Source organism: Danio rerio, chromosome 1, assembly GCF_049306965.1.
Source record: "Danio rerio strain Tuebingen ecotype United States chromosome 1, GRCz12tu, whole genome shotgun sequence".
Classification (NCBI taxonomy): domain Eukaryota; kingdom Metazoa; phylum Chordata; class Actinopteri; order Cypriniformes; family Danionidae; genus Danio; species Danio rerio.
This window is the reverse complement of record NC_133176.1, coordinates 50,700,257-50,717,500: the sequence shown is the minus strand read 5'-3', so window position 1 is coordinate 50,717,500 and position 17,244 is coordinate 50,700,257. Positions and strand designations below refer to the sequence as shown.

The window sequence follows — 17,244 nt, the reverse complement described above, 5'->3', positions numbered from 1 at the left end:
GTACACACATACAAAGAGCATTTCCTGTTTGGAGGGAAGTGATGCGATGAGATGTAAACATATAGCCAAGACGGTGCACCTTGTGACAAAATGTTCCTTGACTTTTAGACTGTTCTTTCAGTTCTTGGACTTTTTTTTTTTCTCAACAATCTTAGTTTCCACCCATGTATAAAAGTACAACGAAGCCCCTCAACGTTCAGACTAGGTTTGCTGCAGACTTCCTATGTGGCGTCACATCCACTGTGTCAAGCAAATATCCTTGACACGAGTCAGTCTTGTAAATTCCATATACATTCCCAAGTTACCGAAAGAAAGAAAAAAGTCTCTTCGAAACTGTGCCGGACCTGAGCCCAACTTTGAGGAAAGCACAATTAGCTTCTCACACTTCCACCTGTAAAATGACAATACCATCGGAGAGGAATCCCTGTGAACACACACGTGTATGCAATGGTTACCCATCACTGTGTAAGCTATAAACCTTGTTCTAATCAGGTGTCAGGGTGGGATGTTATGTGCACAGAAAATGTCCCAGTTTCCACAAATATCTGTGTAAGAGCACAGGTTCTTTTTGTATTTCATTATGAAGGTTTTTATTTCACAGGTTACACAGTTTCCTTACTGTTCATAACTGTAGTGGAGGCTCAAAACATTAAATTCCCCGGGTTCCCTGGGCCAGGGTTAAATCCCATGCCCATATCTGCTGCCATTCCTCGAGGCCTCATCTGAGAAGGCATCATCATAGTCTGCTGAGGACCGCTCATCCCTTGTAGTGACATCATCATGTTAGGAGAGCCAACTGGGCCGGGGTGGTTGTACATCGGCCTTTCCTTTCCCTGCATCATTCCAGGGCCTCCCATCATTCCTGGTTGCTGTCCAGGAGACAACATCCTGTGCTGTGGCCCCATCATACCCTGACCCATGAAACCAGGTGGTCTCATGGGATTGTGGCCTGGATTACCCATGGGCATGTCCTGTGGTCCCATATGTCCAGGGCCAGGAGGACCACCCATTCCCTGCATGGGTAGGCCCATCCTTGGATTTCCCTCACCCATCATCCCCTGCATTTGGGCAAAACCAGGAGGCCCAGACGGGTGTGGTGGCTTCCCACCAGGGGCATCCCCACCACGAGGGAAGTAGGACAAAGTCTGGCTAGGCTTTTCAGAAGGGATAATTCGAGAGAGGTCAAACTCTGGGATACCCGAAGCTCCTGGTCGCATGACCTCATGTAGATCTGAATCACCGAAGACACCCGGCATGTTATTGAACTCCTGGCCGCCTGGAGTGTTAGGTTTACACATGCCTGGCTCAACACCAGGCCCGTGAGGCATATTGCCCATCCTGCCCAGTGGGCCCCCTTCTCCCTGGAAACCCATTCCATGAGGGAAGCCGCCCTGGTGGCCAGGACCATTATGAGGGAAAGGGACCTGCTGTGGAGGTGACTGACCAGGAGGGAAGCCCTGTCCTCGATGAGAAAGACCCATACGGCCCTGTGACATCATCTGGTTGTTGCCCATAACAGGATCTTGGGAGACTGGATTCATCATCATACCATGAGGCATCATGCCTGGACCCATAGGCCCAGAGTGAGGAGGCATATTTGGGCCCATGGGATTGGGCGAGGGAAGCTGGTTTGGCATACCATGGGAAAGAGGCTGAGAGCCCATAGCGCTCATCCCCATCGGGCTGAGGGAAGGCATGGGACCAGAAGAATTGGGCGTCATCATTCGAGGATGACCTGGGTGATGGTTTACACCCATACCTATAAAGAGAACAAAAATATTGTTTTAGTGTACCAGGAAAAGCCACCATTATCACTAATCCTTTATTATTGACTCATAAACATTACCAGGCATGCTGTTGTTCATAGACGGCAGATTTGGCGATCGAGCAGGAGGCGAGTCATCATCAGAGCTGGCTACGGTTTTGATTGCATCATGGTAGAGGGGTGTAGAACTAGGCATGGCAAACTTGGACATTCGGGACATCATGATGGAAAGAGGATTTTGGGATAGCGTTGGCTCCGGGGGCATGGTGTAAGGACTGCTGGATGGAAGACTTCCTGGCACGTTCATGCCACCTGGCTGGCTGGAGGAACTGGAAGGAGGAGCTGAAGGAGGAACATTACCACCTGAGATTGAGAAGACAACATTCAAGATAAGAGAAGAAAGAACAGGAAGTATAACTGTATTTTCCTAATAGTATTTTATTTGACATCTCTAAAGTCAACAGAACATGACTAAAATATCTTGATGCAACCGTTTAAGCAGAAATAGATGACTACATAAAAATAGAAACAGATACTTTAAGTCCCTGATCCATCATATTTGCATGATTTCAGTGGAAAAAGAACCCACATAAAAACATGCCATATTTAAAATTTCTTCTTATGATCAATAAAAACTTATTTAGAAGCTGAATTTTCAATGTTACCTTGCTCTACACCGCCCATCATATTTGGTGACGTCATGCTAAGGGGAGGCTTGTTGTTCTGGGGAATTCCTGGGCTTTGCATGGGTGGCTTGGGTGATGATGTCCAGCCTGGGGAGGGGGCAGGAAGCGAGGGAGACTTCATATGGACGGGAGATGCCCCTGCTGAGCCCATCATGGGAGGAGATTTAATGGCTGCCGCTGCTGCTACTGCTGCAGCTGATGGCCCACTAAGCATACCAGCCAGCTGGGACGGTGTCTGTGGAGATTTGAGATTACCTGATGGTGAGCCCAGCATTGGTGACTGAACCTGCCGTAGTGTTGGTGACTTTAGAGGGTTAACATTGGGCGAGTTAGCAGGGCCAGACTGGACGTTCAGGTCTGAGGGCTTACGACTCACATTTCTCTGACCTGGAGGAGGCCCTGAGCTATTGGGACCCTGGTTCGGTGGTAAAGGAGGCATGTGGCTAAGACGACCATTACCTCCTCTTTGATCAGGTCCAAAGGGTGGTTCGCCTCGGGGACCTCTTGGATTGCCAGGACCTTGGGGACCAATGCCAGGGAATTGTCGGTTGGGACCCATGTTGAGGTCTCCTGGATGAGGCTGGTCAGGGAAAGGAGGCCCCTGCATCATTCTCTGTGAAGGAACCACACCATCAGGCATTGGACCTCCACCTTGTCTCATCTTCATAATTTCTTCTGGGCTAAGACTCATTTGTGATTCTCTCATCTTAGGGGGCATCATCTGAGGGCTAGGGCCCATGTTTACATTGAGGTTTCCAGGTCCCATTCCAAATTCACCCCTGCTTTGGCCAAGACCTTTTACAAACTCCATTCTCGAAGTGGGGCTCATAGGACCATCACCTGGCATTCTGGGAAACATCATCCCACCTCCATTGCCAGGGTCCATGGGTCTTTGATTACCCATCATTCGATTCATCTCCATCATCATGCCAGGTGGCATACCCATGCCTTGTTTATCACCCATACCCTGATGGAACATTGCTTCCTGTACGGACTGTGGATTTGGAAACCTTTCCACCCTTCCACCAGGACCTCCAAACATGCCTTGCCCAGGAGGGAATCCTCTCCCATCTCCCATTTTGGGCATATCATCAGGCCAGTTCATTCCAGGTCTGGGCATAGCATTGGGACCTCCCTCCATATCAGGGTTCATCATACCAGGAAAGCCAGGCATTCTCTGCATGTGAGGATGCATCCCTCTGGGGCCCATGTTCATTTGGTCAGGGAAAGGTTCAGGACCTCCAGGGCCCCACACCTCTCCAGGATTTAGTTGGTAGGGTGGTGGTGGGCCGCGCATCATTCCTCTAGGTCCACCCTGATGGAGCATCATGTCTCCCATTGGTCTGTGCTGCATTTGTTCCTGTTTGCGCTTCTTCTCCTCATAAAACTCTTGCTGCAATTTTAGCCAGGCCATTTGCTCTGGAGTCATATGGTCTCCGTGCTCTCCACCTGGATGTGAATTCATAGGACCTGGACCTGGTGGAGGGGGTCCAAGATCATCTGGAGAAAATGGCATGTCTCTAGGACCAGGTGGACCAAAGGGAGGACCATCCGGACGTGGTCCTCCTGGACCACCTGGCTTCCCAAGACTTTGTGACTGGGCCATCATGGCTTGAAGAGGCCCCTGTTCTGTTTTCTTCGGTCCTCCTTCCATCATTACAGCACCAGGAGGAGGTCCACCCATGTTTCCTTGACCCATTGCAGCCATGTCTTTGTCATCCGGAAAGAGCATACGCTGTATATCACGTAAAGTCTGTAAAGAACGTTCCCGGTGTTCAAGTTGCTCTTGGGAAAGGCCCTCAGGGTTGTCCCCCATGCTAGACATGATTTCGTGTGCCAACTGCTGGTGGTGTTGAGCTGTGAGCTTAGCATCCATACCTTTAGGTAGATCGAGAGATGGGAAGTTTTGTGGAGGGCCTGCATTGGGGGGCTGGTTAGAGGTCTGGCTACCAGGTGTTCCTGCAGAGTTGCTACTGTCATGGGATCCAGCACCATCCTGTGGGCTACTGCTGGGGAGGCTCTTAGAGTCCATACCAGCTGAAGGTGCATTGTCTGGAGGGAGGCTATTTGGTTTTGCCCCCTGTGTTGGCTGCTGAGGTTGGGTGGGTTGCGCTTGAGGTTGTTGCTGCTGGCCTGACTGCGCTACTTTAGAGGCTGCTTGGTGGTTCTGATCACCAGAGTGAGATGAGGGCTGTTGCTGGGACGGAACTCCTTGTTGTTTGGGGTCACTTCTGAGGGAGCCAATCTGATTGTTCTAAAACAGACAAAAACAAATTACTGTGTTTCAGTAAAAACCTTGACATTTAGCAAACATTTTTGACAGTTAGAATAAACATGTTTTAAGTGATGTCCTTTTCCTTACCAGGGGGAGTTGGGGCTTTCCACCCTTGCCGTTAGAAATATTATTCATGTGGTATGTGATGATGTTGTCTACATGCCCCGTTATGACAGCATCTGCTGCCCTGAGAGAAGAAAAAAAATTGTCACAGTTAAAGTTTCCATAACTGCACTAATTAAAAACACTCTTCTATATAGAACATTCATGTAAAACAGTTAAACCAATCACAGTTTAAAACAGGGTCACCATCTCGGTCCTGGAGGGCCAGTGTCCCTTCAGGGTTTAGCTCCAACTTGCCTTAACACACCTGCCTGGATGTGTCAACTATACCCAGTAAGAGCTTTATTAGCTTGTTCAGGTGCGTCTGATTAGGGTTAGAGCTAAAATCTGCAGGATACCAGCCCTCCAGGAACAAGTTTGGTGACCCCTGGTTTAAAAAAATTGAAGGCGGTGAGGGGTGGGGGTGTAATTTGTTGGATAATTTTTTGGATATCTGTTTGGTTGAGCTCAACAAACATTCAAGCATGGTGATTTCGAAACCAATTTGAAATCACACACTTATGTATCATTTAATACAATAATAATTTATTACACAACACCAATTAAACTTGTAATGGTAGTGTGATGATCTATGCAGCAGAAAACATCCAGATTCATGACAATGCAAGTAAAGGCCGGTCAAATAGTCACAATAGAATTTGACATTGTGCTCATTCTCATCTAGAGTGATAACAAAAAAAAACTGCTTCTTAGCAGTGCACATACAGTTTAAAAACACACATCACATTCACGCAAGTACAAAGGATGAAGAACAGAAAATATTTACTTGTTGGCCATCTCTGTGGTGAAGACATAAACAACTTTTGACCCTGGTTTCTGCCCACTCCCTAATTCTGTGCTCTGTGCTCCGACTGTATTGTGGGTTGGTGTAGAGGCAGAAAGAGCACCTGGATCTGGCTTTATGTCAGCGGAGTTACAGTCTGTGAAAACATAAGAAAGGTTACAGGTAATGTCATGTAACGTAAGTTACAGCAAGACATTGAATTATCAAGAGTTTCATATGCTTCACGATTAAGGTGAATTTCTATTTCAATACAAAGAAATATCGAAACTACATACTGAAGAATCCTGGGTCATCTTCATCACTTTCTCCACCCGAACACCAATCTGCACCACTGTAGGGCAACCGTCGCTCTCCAACACATAACCTTTTCGCTCTACTGCCTATTTCTTCAGACACAGAGAGAAAAGTAAGGGATTAGAAGGAGGTTCAAGAAATGGTCATAGTTTTACTGTGAAAAAATGCATTTATGTAAATACAGAGGTAGTTTCTCAAACAGAACTAGGCCTAGTTTTGCCGAGCAGCACGGCAGGGTTGATTTTACACCTGCATGAATACATTGTACACCTCTATACATGATGAATTTCTTATTAGTAAGAAAAGTGCTATGAGTTATTTTCTTCTTATGCCATGTAGCGTAATCCAGACAGTACTGAAACTTTTATCAAAGCATAGAATGGCTGGATAACTTAAAGCCAAAGGCGCATTAATCTTTCCAGAAAAATAATAAAACTTTAAACTGTTCTTAGTCACCAGTAAAGTGTCGTGAAACCACAGGCCTCAAAGTTGAGTTTAACAGAGAGCAGAATAACTTGCATAACCCTGCTACTTACATTCCACCAATTCCGAATTTGTGTAAACCTTTTTGTAATGTAGAAACATTTAACAGGTGCATTAAAATCAAGAACACAGATGGCACATTTTAAATTTAATATACAAATATAGAGTGAGTGTTTTGTATCTACAACGTAACACACAAATAAATACAATTTAAATAGTTTTTGAATTTGCGCACACTTTCAAGTCCAATACAATTATAGTTTTCCCCACTTTAAAATCACTTTTTAATGGACAAAACCCCCATTAAATTATGTTTAAAATCAAAGTGTACAATGTTTATTTTTGCTATTGCACTTTGTTATTGCTTAGGTGAACAATTAATTTGTTTTGGTAATCTTCAAAATCGGACCGTTTGCTTCCACAATTGGAGTGGCGGTCTCTCTCTGTTGACGTAAATTTGATGGCTTCAGCCACAATCAGGGCTGTATGATATTGGAAAAAATATGGCATTGTAAAATTTAGTTTTTCTGCAATATACATTGCAATATACATAACTTAAATAGCTCTCTCTGGAAATAATTCATTAATTTAGTTTGATTGGGAGGATTCTGTATTGAATCATCTGCATAACATTTATTGATCTAATTCCAAGCATCGATAAACACAACGGAACACAGATACAAGTGAAAAACAGAGCTTTACACAATTTTCTCAAGAGTCTTATTAGTATTTAGCTACAGAAATCAAATATTAAGGTGTAAAACAGCACTCTATAGCCTTCATTATATTCATAATACTTTAAATTTAACCTATATAAAGTTACAAACTCTACAATTTCTTTTTCAAATTACAATTTCCTGAATGCTTTAAACTCTAAAACGGTGATATTTCTTTACTCTATTATGTTTACACTTTGCAATTGTAGTTCCTGGAAAACTATCATTTCAACTCAACATAGCAGATTCTGAAATGTGATCATTGCGTATGCGCACATTGCAATATTGAAGCAGAAACGATATATTGTGGAGCCCTAGCAACAATATTCTTCTATAACTTTGCCCATTAGTTGACTAAGAATGAATGATGCACAAAGAAAAAGCTCTGACCCTATTTAGTACAGCGTTTTAGTAGGAAGTACATCAGCATACTAAAAAGTCTGACCAACTTCGTTTATGTGGACTTGAAAAACCTAAATATATTATTTTTTCACTATACGTTTTCATTATGTATTTTAATGTGTCTGATGGTTGGTATTTCCTTGTTGTATCATTTAGTGAATATATGAGAGAGTAATTGACGATGATTAATGATTTTATCATGATTTTGGAACAAATCTTTCTTGGTTGATCCTGGAGAAAATGTTTTTGTAGGTGGATGTGACCTTATGATGTTATTCATCATACACAAAATGAAACTGAATGTTTTTAACGATCGAGTATTTAGCCTAATTAATGACGTAATGGGATTAGCAAAGAGGGTAGAGAGAGAAAATTGTTGGCAAGGTGTTGAACTGAAACGTTTGTGTGTTTATTTTTCGGAAGAATGTGAAATGAAAAAATATGTAACACAATTAATCAACGAGTGCAAAACATGACCTTTTGACTAGTGATGTAACGGATCACAAAACTCATGGTTCAGATCAAATTATTGTTTTGTTTTTTTCATGGATCGGACCATTTTTTTGATCAGCCAAAAAGGGGAGGAGATAAACATATATTGCTTTACAAAAAGTATATTACAAAAACAGTAGTGCAAAACATTTTTGGTTTTAACAAACAGAACTTTTATTTTAAAAATATATAAAGAAATGATCAACTGAATACAAATAAATTGTAAAATATTCAGTACTGTGTTACTACTTCTGTTGCAGATAACTCTAAATGCAGAACACTTATAGAACATTATAATTTGCAATCCATATATATTTTAGTCACATTTTCAACAAATGATTCAGTTATTCACTCATAAAGCTTCATGTTTCATTGCTAGATTTTTGAAGAATTATTCAGTGGCATATTTTTGATGGCTGGTTGCCGCCATCTATTGGTTTAATAATGTAATTGCTGCCTACAATTATCATTTTTAAGCGTCAAGTTAAATGCATATGACAGTGATTTTATTCTTTATCATAAACATCAGAGGTTTTATCTAAACTATAAACTGTTCTCCCAGTACTTCTGTGTTAAGTGACTGTTTATAACTTCATAACTCAAGGCTAAAAACTGAATTTCTTTCTAGATTTTTCTATTTTCATGCAAACACAGATTTGCATGCAGCGATTCGAGGGATTAATAAACATATGCAAATCACTATCATTTATAATTTCTTTTGTGTGAGTGTTGAGATCCTGATCTTTAACGATTAATTGTGCACCTTACACTGAATGCATTAATGCAGGCTAAACAAGTAGTGACAAAAACACCTTTAATAACCTAAGAAACCCACAACATCCTGAATAACCCTCATCAACTTATTCCGTCATCATTATATTTTACATGAAAGCCTAAATGCTTTCATACATTTATTTGAATGACACAAGAAACAATCTCTCTGCGACTGTTACAAACTTTGAATTAATCTAGAGGTAAAAAAAAAATGTATTAATCCGCGGGTTATGTGTGTTCCAAACCATGGGATCAACCGTGATTCATTACACCCCTAATTTTGACAATACAATTTCATAAAATGATGCCAATTCGTACACCCCATGAATTAACATGACATCCTATGGCTAAAATAAACACCAACAACCTCCAGGAATCTAAACTGATCTTCTAACAGACAAACAAAGAAAACTAGCTGTCAGTATGAACAAGGTTTCATAAGGACAATAAAGTCACACTATTCTAAGTGTGTATACTGCTGGTTAGTTCCCAGACCAACAACATCTTGCTGAAACTGGGGCATGGTCAGGTCAAAAGGAGAGATATAAGACTTCCTGTGTACAGACAACACACACTGCTCAAACAAAACGGCAAAAGCAAACTCTCGACAGCTTGAACAAACACAAACATGCACACCAAACAGCCTTACAAGCTGTCTCTCTGTGAGCATACAAGAGCATTCGGTACACAAAGCAAACCAAACCAGTTGCTTCCGGACAAGCCAATTCTGAGGATTTAAAACGTATACTTTTTTGTGGTACATCAAAACCTGTGACCATGAAAGAAAAATGTGAAAAAAAATAACTTAAACAAAAAAAAAAACAAAAAAAACCTGAGCATCACTTAATTATGTTTATGCAAAGGTATTAACAAGCAGCAGGGGTCCTTCAGACTGTCAAGAATTCACAGCAAAAAAAAAAGGAAAGAAAGGGACTCCCCTATTCAGCAAACCAAAATGGTACAATCCCTGGCGTTCACAAAGCAGGTCTATCGTGTGATGGTGCCACTAGGAAACACACAGGGGTGTGGATGTCTTAATGCACCACTACACCCATCAGTGCAACCCTGAGGAGGCGGTCAAACATGCATAAGGACATAAATGCATCAAGAAACCCAGTCTAAATGTGACCCTTGGGAAAATGTGTGCATTAAATTCTGGGTCATTAAAAGGTCATTCGCAATGAAGCTTTGCCATGTTGTATATTAGGACGCAAGACAGAACGTGGGACCAAAGCCACATGAAAATGATAAGCTCTAAAAATAGGAATAAATAAAAGCCTAGAAAGACCCTTATCAAACAAGTCAGACAACCTCGAGCATTAATGAGTTATTCTCAGAACATGGTGCTATGAATGACTCCATAACATAGTTGCAGGTTAAAGTTTAGTCACTTTGTGCTACAACTCGTTGCGAGGTGTAGCTACATTTTTTGAGAGGTGCGCATCAACATTAATGTCAGCCACAGTGAGGGGTCTGTGCTGGACCATAGGCATGTGATTGATGCAGAATTATAAATCAGCCTTTAGCCGAACGAAAATGAATGAATGAATGAATGAATGTACCTAATGCCTACTCAGAAAAAAAACGCAAATGCCCACTCAATGTCACAGCAAGGAGGTAACAGTATCATTCTGTGCTACAGGATGATCATAATATTCAGAAGAACAAAAATAACTGCACATCAGGACACCGCTCAATATAATTACCTGACCAAGATAGTAAGGCAAGATATCGGAGATGCTTAAAACCACAATACAGGCCATCTAAAACCCACAGAGGTAAAATGATTCCTTTAATGAATGATATAATATGATGGCAAGAGTTCTAAAGCAGATGCATAATTTAACCTCAAGGTGAAAAAAACTGACAATTATATACAGTTAAAGTCAAAATTATTAGCCCTCCTGAATTATTAGCCCCCCTCTAAATTTTTCCTCAATTTCTGTTTAACGGAGAGCAGATTTATAAACAAAATAGTTGTAAAAAATAGCTTCTAATAACTGATTTATTTTATCTTTGCCATGATGGCTGTAAATAACAATTTACTAGATATTTTTCAGGATATATTCAGCTTAAAGTGACATTTAAAGGCTTAACTAGGCAGGTTAGGGTAATTAGGCAAGACATTATATAATGATGGTTTGTTCTGTAGACAATTTTTAAAAATACTGCTCAATGGGGCTTATAATTTTGACCTTAAAATGGTTTTAGAAAAATGTAAAACATATTTTATTTTAGTCTAAATAAAACAAATAAGACTTTCTCCAGAAGAAAACATATTTTAGGAAATACTGTGAAAAATATCTTGCTCTGATAACTTCATTCAGGAAATATTTGAAAAAGAAACTATAACGGCTAAATAATTTACCTTTCTGGTCCCCTTCATTGCTCGGCGTTCCTGTATCCCTTTGTTCGAATGACTCCACTGAAGTGCTTCTCTCTCTCTTAATCTTGCCTTTCGCCCCATTGCCTGAACTCAGGCCTTGTCCATTTTTGAGTCCCATGCTCCCTATGGGGACTTGGGGACCTTTGGGTGTGTGGCTTCCACTCAATGACTTGGGGTCACAGGGAGACGGCTGTGATTGGCTGCCAGCGCCCCCTTGTTTTCCCTGGTTGGGCAGTTTGGAGTCCATCTGTGCGGCGCTGGAGGGGGACATCACGGGTGGCGACCTCACCATGGCCTCCTGCTTGGATTTCGGACTGCTGAGGAAAAGAGAAGGGAAAAGAGGGTGAGAACAGCCTAGGGTGAACAGCATGCACAGTCAAGACTAAGGTTGGGAGGTTAAATAATAATAATAAATTGTTCCATGATTCATTGGGGGGGTGACACGGTGGCTCAGTGGTTAGCACGGTCGCCTCACAGCAAAAAGGTCTCCGTTTTTAGTTACGGCTGGGTCAGTTGGCTTTTTCCTCCAAGTTTTGGAAACCGATTGTGACCCCATGTCAAGGCAAGTTTATATATATATATATATATATATATATATATATATATATATATATATATATATAGCACATTTCAAACACAGTAGCAATTCAAAGTGCTTAACATAAACAGGAATAAAAAAGTATAAGAAAAAAACAGATAAAAAGATGATTAAAGGTTCAGGACACCCTGGATAACTTTTTTTTTTATATATTAACAGATTTGTGTGTGTTGAGCATCAGTTAAGACAATGTTAGCACCTGTCAGCTTTAATTGTGGGGAAATTTCAAGAGTTCACACTTGGATATTGCTTGATAATATTAGCGATTTGGCATACTGTACCGAGAGAAAACCCTGAGCTCCGAGATAATTGAGCCCAGGGATACCACCTGGTCAATGAGCATGTGAGTGGGTATGAGATCAGGTAGTTCTCATGAGCTCCCCTTGGTAAAGGAGAAACAGGGGAATATGGGGTGGATGGAGGGATTTTGTAAAAACGAAGTTAAGGGAGTATAGCGAGACTATTGGCTATTTATTCTGAGTTTGGAATAATCTGATAGGTTTATTAATGACTGCAGATGAGATATCAGTTAGTATTAATCATATCAAGTGCTCCTCTCGAAATTAGTTTGTGAAACTTCGCTTAAGTACTTTGATTTGTAATACTCTGAGCAATGTTTTACCAGCGATGCCTTTGACTTTATATTCATGAACGGTTTATTAAAGAATTATATACACAAAATTGAAAGTGGTTGCTTGATTATTTAAAGATATTTCTGTAAAGATAGCTTTGCTTACCAAGCATGCATATGATCAAAAATTAGGTTAATATCATAGTGAAATTCTGAGGTAAAAATCAGTTTTTAAACGTAATAAAATTGAAAATTGAATTGATTCCTGTGAAAAACCATCAAATCAATTACACAAACATGCATACACACATAAATGTAAGCTGAGTTATGATATGTAAAGGAATAACCATTCAACAAGCCAAAATAATGCCTTACACAACACACAATAATTCTGTATTTTGCAGTACTGGGAATAAAAAAAAAACAGAACTTAAAATAAAAAGAATAGCAGCAAGGTAACCTCTAATTTGTTAAAGATCCCACAAAACATGACAAACGAGCCCTATCTTACAGCTGACCAGCCGACTTGTATCCACCACACCCTGAAAACATGCCATTCAATGCTAGGAGTGAAATCTTGACATGTACCAATGACGCAATTACAGTACTCTCAGCGACCTTCTGTCCTAGCCCTGTTCTTTGTTGACAGAGAGCCAGGTTAATATTTAATCAAAACTTGTCAAACCAGATCTCCTGCAAACCAGCCTCCATCCATAGCCAAAAGCAATGGGTCCACTGCTCCTGGTTACTAAAGAAACCAGCTGCAGACCAAAGGTAAGGGCTGGCCATTGTTAGACACCAATTATAGCAGTAAAAATCATATTCCTTGCTCAGTGTCACCATATTGGGCCCAAAAATAAACCTGAATATACAAACTAGGATATGACAAAAAAAGTCCTATCACAATGCAGGTCATTTCATATCCCGATAACAATAAATATCACGCTAAAGTAATATACCAAATGTGAACAATTATTTCTGCTTTACATTTGAAAGTATACACACAGAAATTTAATCATTCATATGTGCCTAATCATTCATATGATTCATATTCATAATCATTCATATGTTTCTCACTATATTCAGACTTCGAGGAAAATTTTTTGATTAGAATTTTACATAAATGAGTAAAATATAACACTAATGAATACAGGTCCAACATCATCAATATCACTGTGGTTATTAATGTTTCTGTCTGCATCCCTGTAATGGTGTGCAATATTGCGATCAAAATATGAAAGATATTAGATCATCAGAATGGGGAAGAAAGGTGATTTAAGTGACTTTGAACGTGGCATGGTTGTTGGTGCCAGACGAGCTGGTCTGAGTATTTCAGAAACTGCTGATCTACTGCAATTTCCAGGCACAACCATCTCTAGGGTTTAAGGAGAATAGTCAGAAAGAAAGAAAATATCCAGTGAGCGGCAGTTCTTTGGGTGCAAATGTCTTGTTGATGCCAGAGGTCAAAGAAGAACGGCCAGACTGGTTCGAGCTGATTGAAAGGCAAAAGTAACTCATCACTGCATATTGAACCTTGAGGCGGATGGGCTACAGCAGCAAAATATCACATCGTGTGCCACTCCTGTCAACTAAGAACAGGAAACTGAGGCTAGAATTAGCAAAGGACCACCACAATTGGACAATAGAAGATTGGGAAAAACATAGCCTGGTCTGATGAGTCTCGATTTCTGCTGTGACATTCGGATGGTAGGGTCAGAATTTGGCATCAACAACATGAAAGCATGGATCCATACTGCCTTGTATCAATGGTTCAGGCTGGTGATGGTGGTGTAATGGTGTTTTCCTGACACACTTTGGGCCCATTAGTACCAATTGAGCATTGTGTCAACGCCACAGCCTACCCGAGTATTGTTCCTGACCATGTCCATCCCTTTATGACCACATTGTACCCATCTTCCAATGGCTACTTTCAGCAGAATAACACGCCATGCCAAAGTGCAAATCATCTCAGACTTCTTGAACATGACAATGAGTTCAGTGTACTCAAATTGCCTCCACAGTCACCAGATCTCAATCCAATTGAGCACCTTTGGGATGTGGTGGAACGGGAGATCCGCATCATGGATGTGCAGCCGACAAATCTGCAGCAACTGTGTGATGCTATCATGTCAATATGGACCAAAATCTCAGAGGAATATTTTAGCACCTTGTTGAATCTATACCAGGAAGGATTGAGGCAGTTCTGAAGGCAAAAGAGGGTCCATAAAGTGGCCGGTGAGCATATAGTCATATTGCACCAGTTACACATGGCACGCTACAACCCCAAAAAAATTTCCAACATTTAGAGAAAACCAAACGTTTGGATGGCAGCTCCAAACATACAAAATGGGCTGTGATTAGGCTATGTGCCATAGTGTTCACTGAAGGACTCCCCTGAGCCTCGCTGCCGACTACTTAACCAACTCCAGATCTGTGAATCAGCAAGGAGCAGCCATTTTGGATCCAACGTCCAGCGGGGCGGGATGCATAAGCTCTAGCTGAGCTGAAGTGGGTCAGTTTCTCATATGCTCAATGAGGTTCTGGATGCTTTCCAGTTTCAGCTCTGCCTTTAGGGCACAGTTTACCCTTCACTTCTGCCGCAGTTACTTCAGCTTGCACTGGTTTCCTGTCCACAAGAGACAGTTCAATGGCCAGAGGGAGAGTGGGAATTGCAAGTAAATGGGCAGCAAGTGATTTGCTGGGTGGTGCATCACCATTAAAGAGAAATTAAAACAACAACTCATACACTTAAGAACGGTTTAATATAAGAAAGTGCTTATTTAATTGTATCCACATTTGTCCTACTACATTAGAACTCTTTATTAACGCATTTACCCGAGCAATGCTCTAGGACTAGAAATGAAAGTTCATTAAGGAGGTGCAATATCAACTGGTTGATGTTTTCAAACATAATCCACAAGAACAAAGATGGTTAGTTCTGGAGAACCAATATCCTCTAACTAATGTAGAGTATTGGTTAGAGCATTGGTTCTCAAACTTTTTTCATCAAGTACCACCTCAGGAAAAAATTGTCTCTCCGAGTACCACCAAAATGAGCAGTATTGAAATACAGTAGGGTAGTAAGCCCAGTAAAGCAGCTACAACTCTGCAAAGTTAAAAAACGTGGCAGATTACCTCAGAAATATAGGCTATATGTCATTTATGGCATATTATATATATCATTTTTGATCAATTTTGAATTGTGTGTAGCATGTACATGACATATTTCATTCCTCAGCTTACCACTAGAAGGAAGCCTGCGTACCACTAGTAGTAAACGTACCACAGTTTGAGAACCACTGGGTTAGAGTATTTAGAGTAAGTTTTATTTATTTTACCCACTGTTTCAATGTCCAATGGCATTTTGGGGGCCAAAACATGCAATCTTTAAAAACTATATCATTATCATCTTCGTTGCAACCACAAAAACCCTTTAAAAACACAGAAATCAGCACCGGAAACTTTTCAACAATGCAAAGGAACAACTATTTCTATTTAGTTGATCACTGTAACACCCTTAAAGTCTACACAAACTAATTACTAAAGACTTTGATATTGTACATTTCCAACTGAAGTAGTTCGCACAACTAGCGGACACATCTATACTATATCTATACTATATCTATACTATATACATATCTATACTATAGCAAACATCTTTATTAATTATTCCAAAGAGGTCTAAAAGACAAACAAAAACAATTTTAAAAATTGCATCAAGCATTTTTAAAAAGGTGCACATTATTTTTGTATGCCACAGTGAACATTATAATAACTTTTTAGGGATTTTGTTATTTGTTTATTTAGACTACCATTCAGAGATCTGGGGGCTGATAAGATTTGATAAGGAAAAAAAAACAATATTCACCAAGAGTACTTTGACTTGTAAATTCAGATGACATTTACACTGTTGTTCACTTTTTCTACTTCTTCAAAATGAAGATGCTGATCGTTTGGGATTGGCGTTTTTATAGCATTTAAGAAAAAATATCTCCTTACACACTTAACAGCCGAAAACATATGACTAGCAGTCAACCGCTTGAGTAATGATGAAATGAGAGGGGCTTGACAAGTCAGATACCATTCAGAAGCCCAATCAGAGAGTGATGGTGGATGGTTGTACCGGTTTCAAAAGTTTTTATTTCAGTCCATCCATACTTAAACAGAGCACCAACATTTCCAAACTAAAACAAGGTCTTTATTAGGGCTGCACAATATTGGTAAAATCCAGCATTGCGATATTTTGTTATTCTGCAATGTATATCACGATTTATTCAAGATGACTGAAAAAGCTCTATTTAGAAGAAAATTATCATTTTAGATTGATTGGGACGCTTCTGTAAGGGAGGGTATCTGCAGAAAATCTAATAAACAAATGAAAAACAGATAAAAATGATAAAGACAAAGTAACAATTGAAATAAACAGTGCTTTATCATTTTCTGAGTCTAATGCTGTGTTCACACAAGATGCAGATGAAGCATTCCGTGCGAATGGCTTGAGCTGGAAAATGTGAACTTCAGTGGACATTTGCGTCACATTAACCAATCAGGAACTTGCTCTTGCAAGGGCGTGATTATGACTTAGTGCCTGTTGTTGCTGTCCCGAGAAGAAATCCTCCAGCCAACACGAGACAAAAGTTCATCAAACTGGGCTTGGCTCAGTCGGAAGCACTACTGAAAGCCTCCATCATCCAGGTATAGTTTCTTGAGGACTTTATGAACTCACTGAGCTGGGTGCACCTTTGAGAGCATCTAGTGAACTCAGACATGGCGCCGAACGAATTTACACTGTTTTTAGCTCAGAGCTACTCTCTTAATAAAATCAACGTTAGCCATTTAACAACTAAGTTAGAGTCACAGTGAAGATAGAAGCTTGCCCATGACGTGAATCCACG

General features: G+C 40.5%; 1 protein-coding gene across 5 annotated transcripts in view; it reads right to left on the bottom strand.

Moving 5' to 3' along the window:
* Positions 1–17,244, bottom strand: part of bcl9 (BCL9 transcription coactivator) — a 182,511-nt gene that overhangs the window by 845 nt on the left and 164,422 nt on the right. For 4 of the 5 annotated variants that reach the window (XM_073942406.1, XM_073942535.1, XM_073942478.1 and 1 more), the window contains 7 exons: positions 11,163–11,497; positions 5,909–6,019; positions 5,616–5,769; positions 4,814–4,913; positions 2,431–4,705; positions 1,847–2,128; positions 1–1,759 (listed from right to left, as the gene is read on the bottom strand). The exon at positions 1–1,759 is cut by the window's left edge and continues 845 nt beyond it. In XM_073942406.1, the coding sequence (XP_073798507.1) occupies positions 642–1,759; positions 1,847–2,128; positions 2,431–4,705; positions 4,814–4,913; positions 5,616–5,769; positions 5,909–6,019; positions 11,163–11,497 (4,375 nt within the window). In that variant the 3' untranslated portion in view covers positions 1–641. 5 annotated transcript variants of the gene reach the window in all.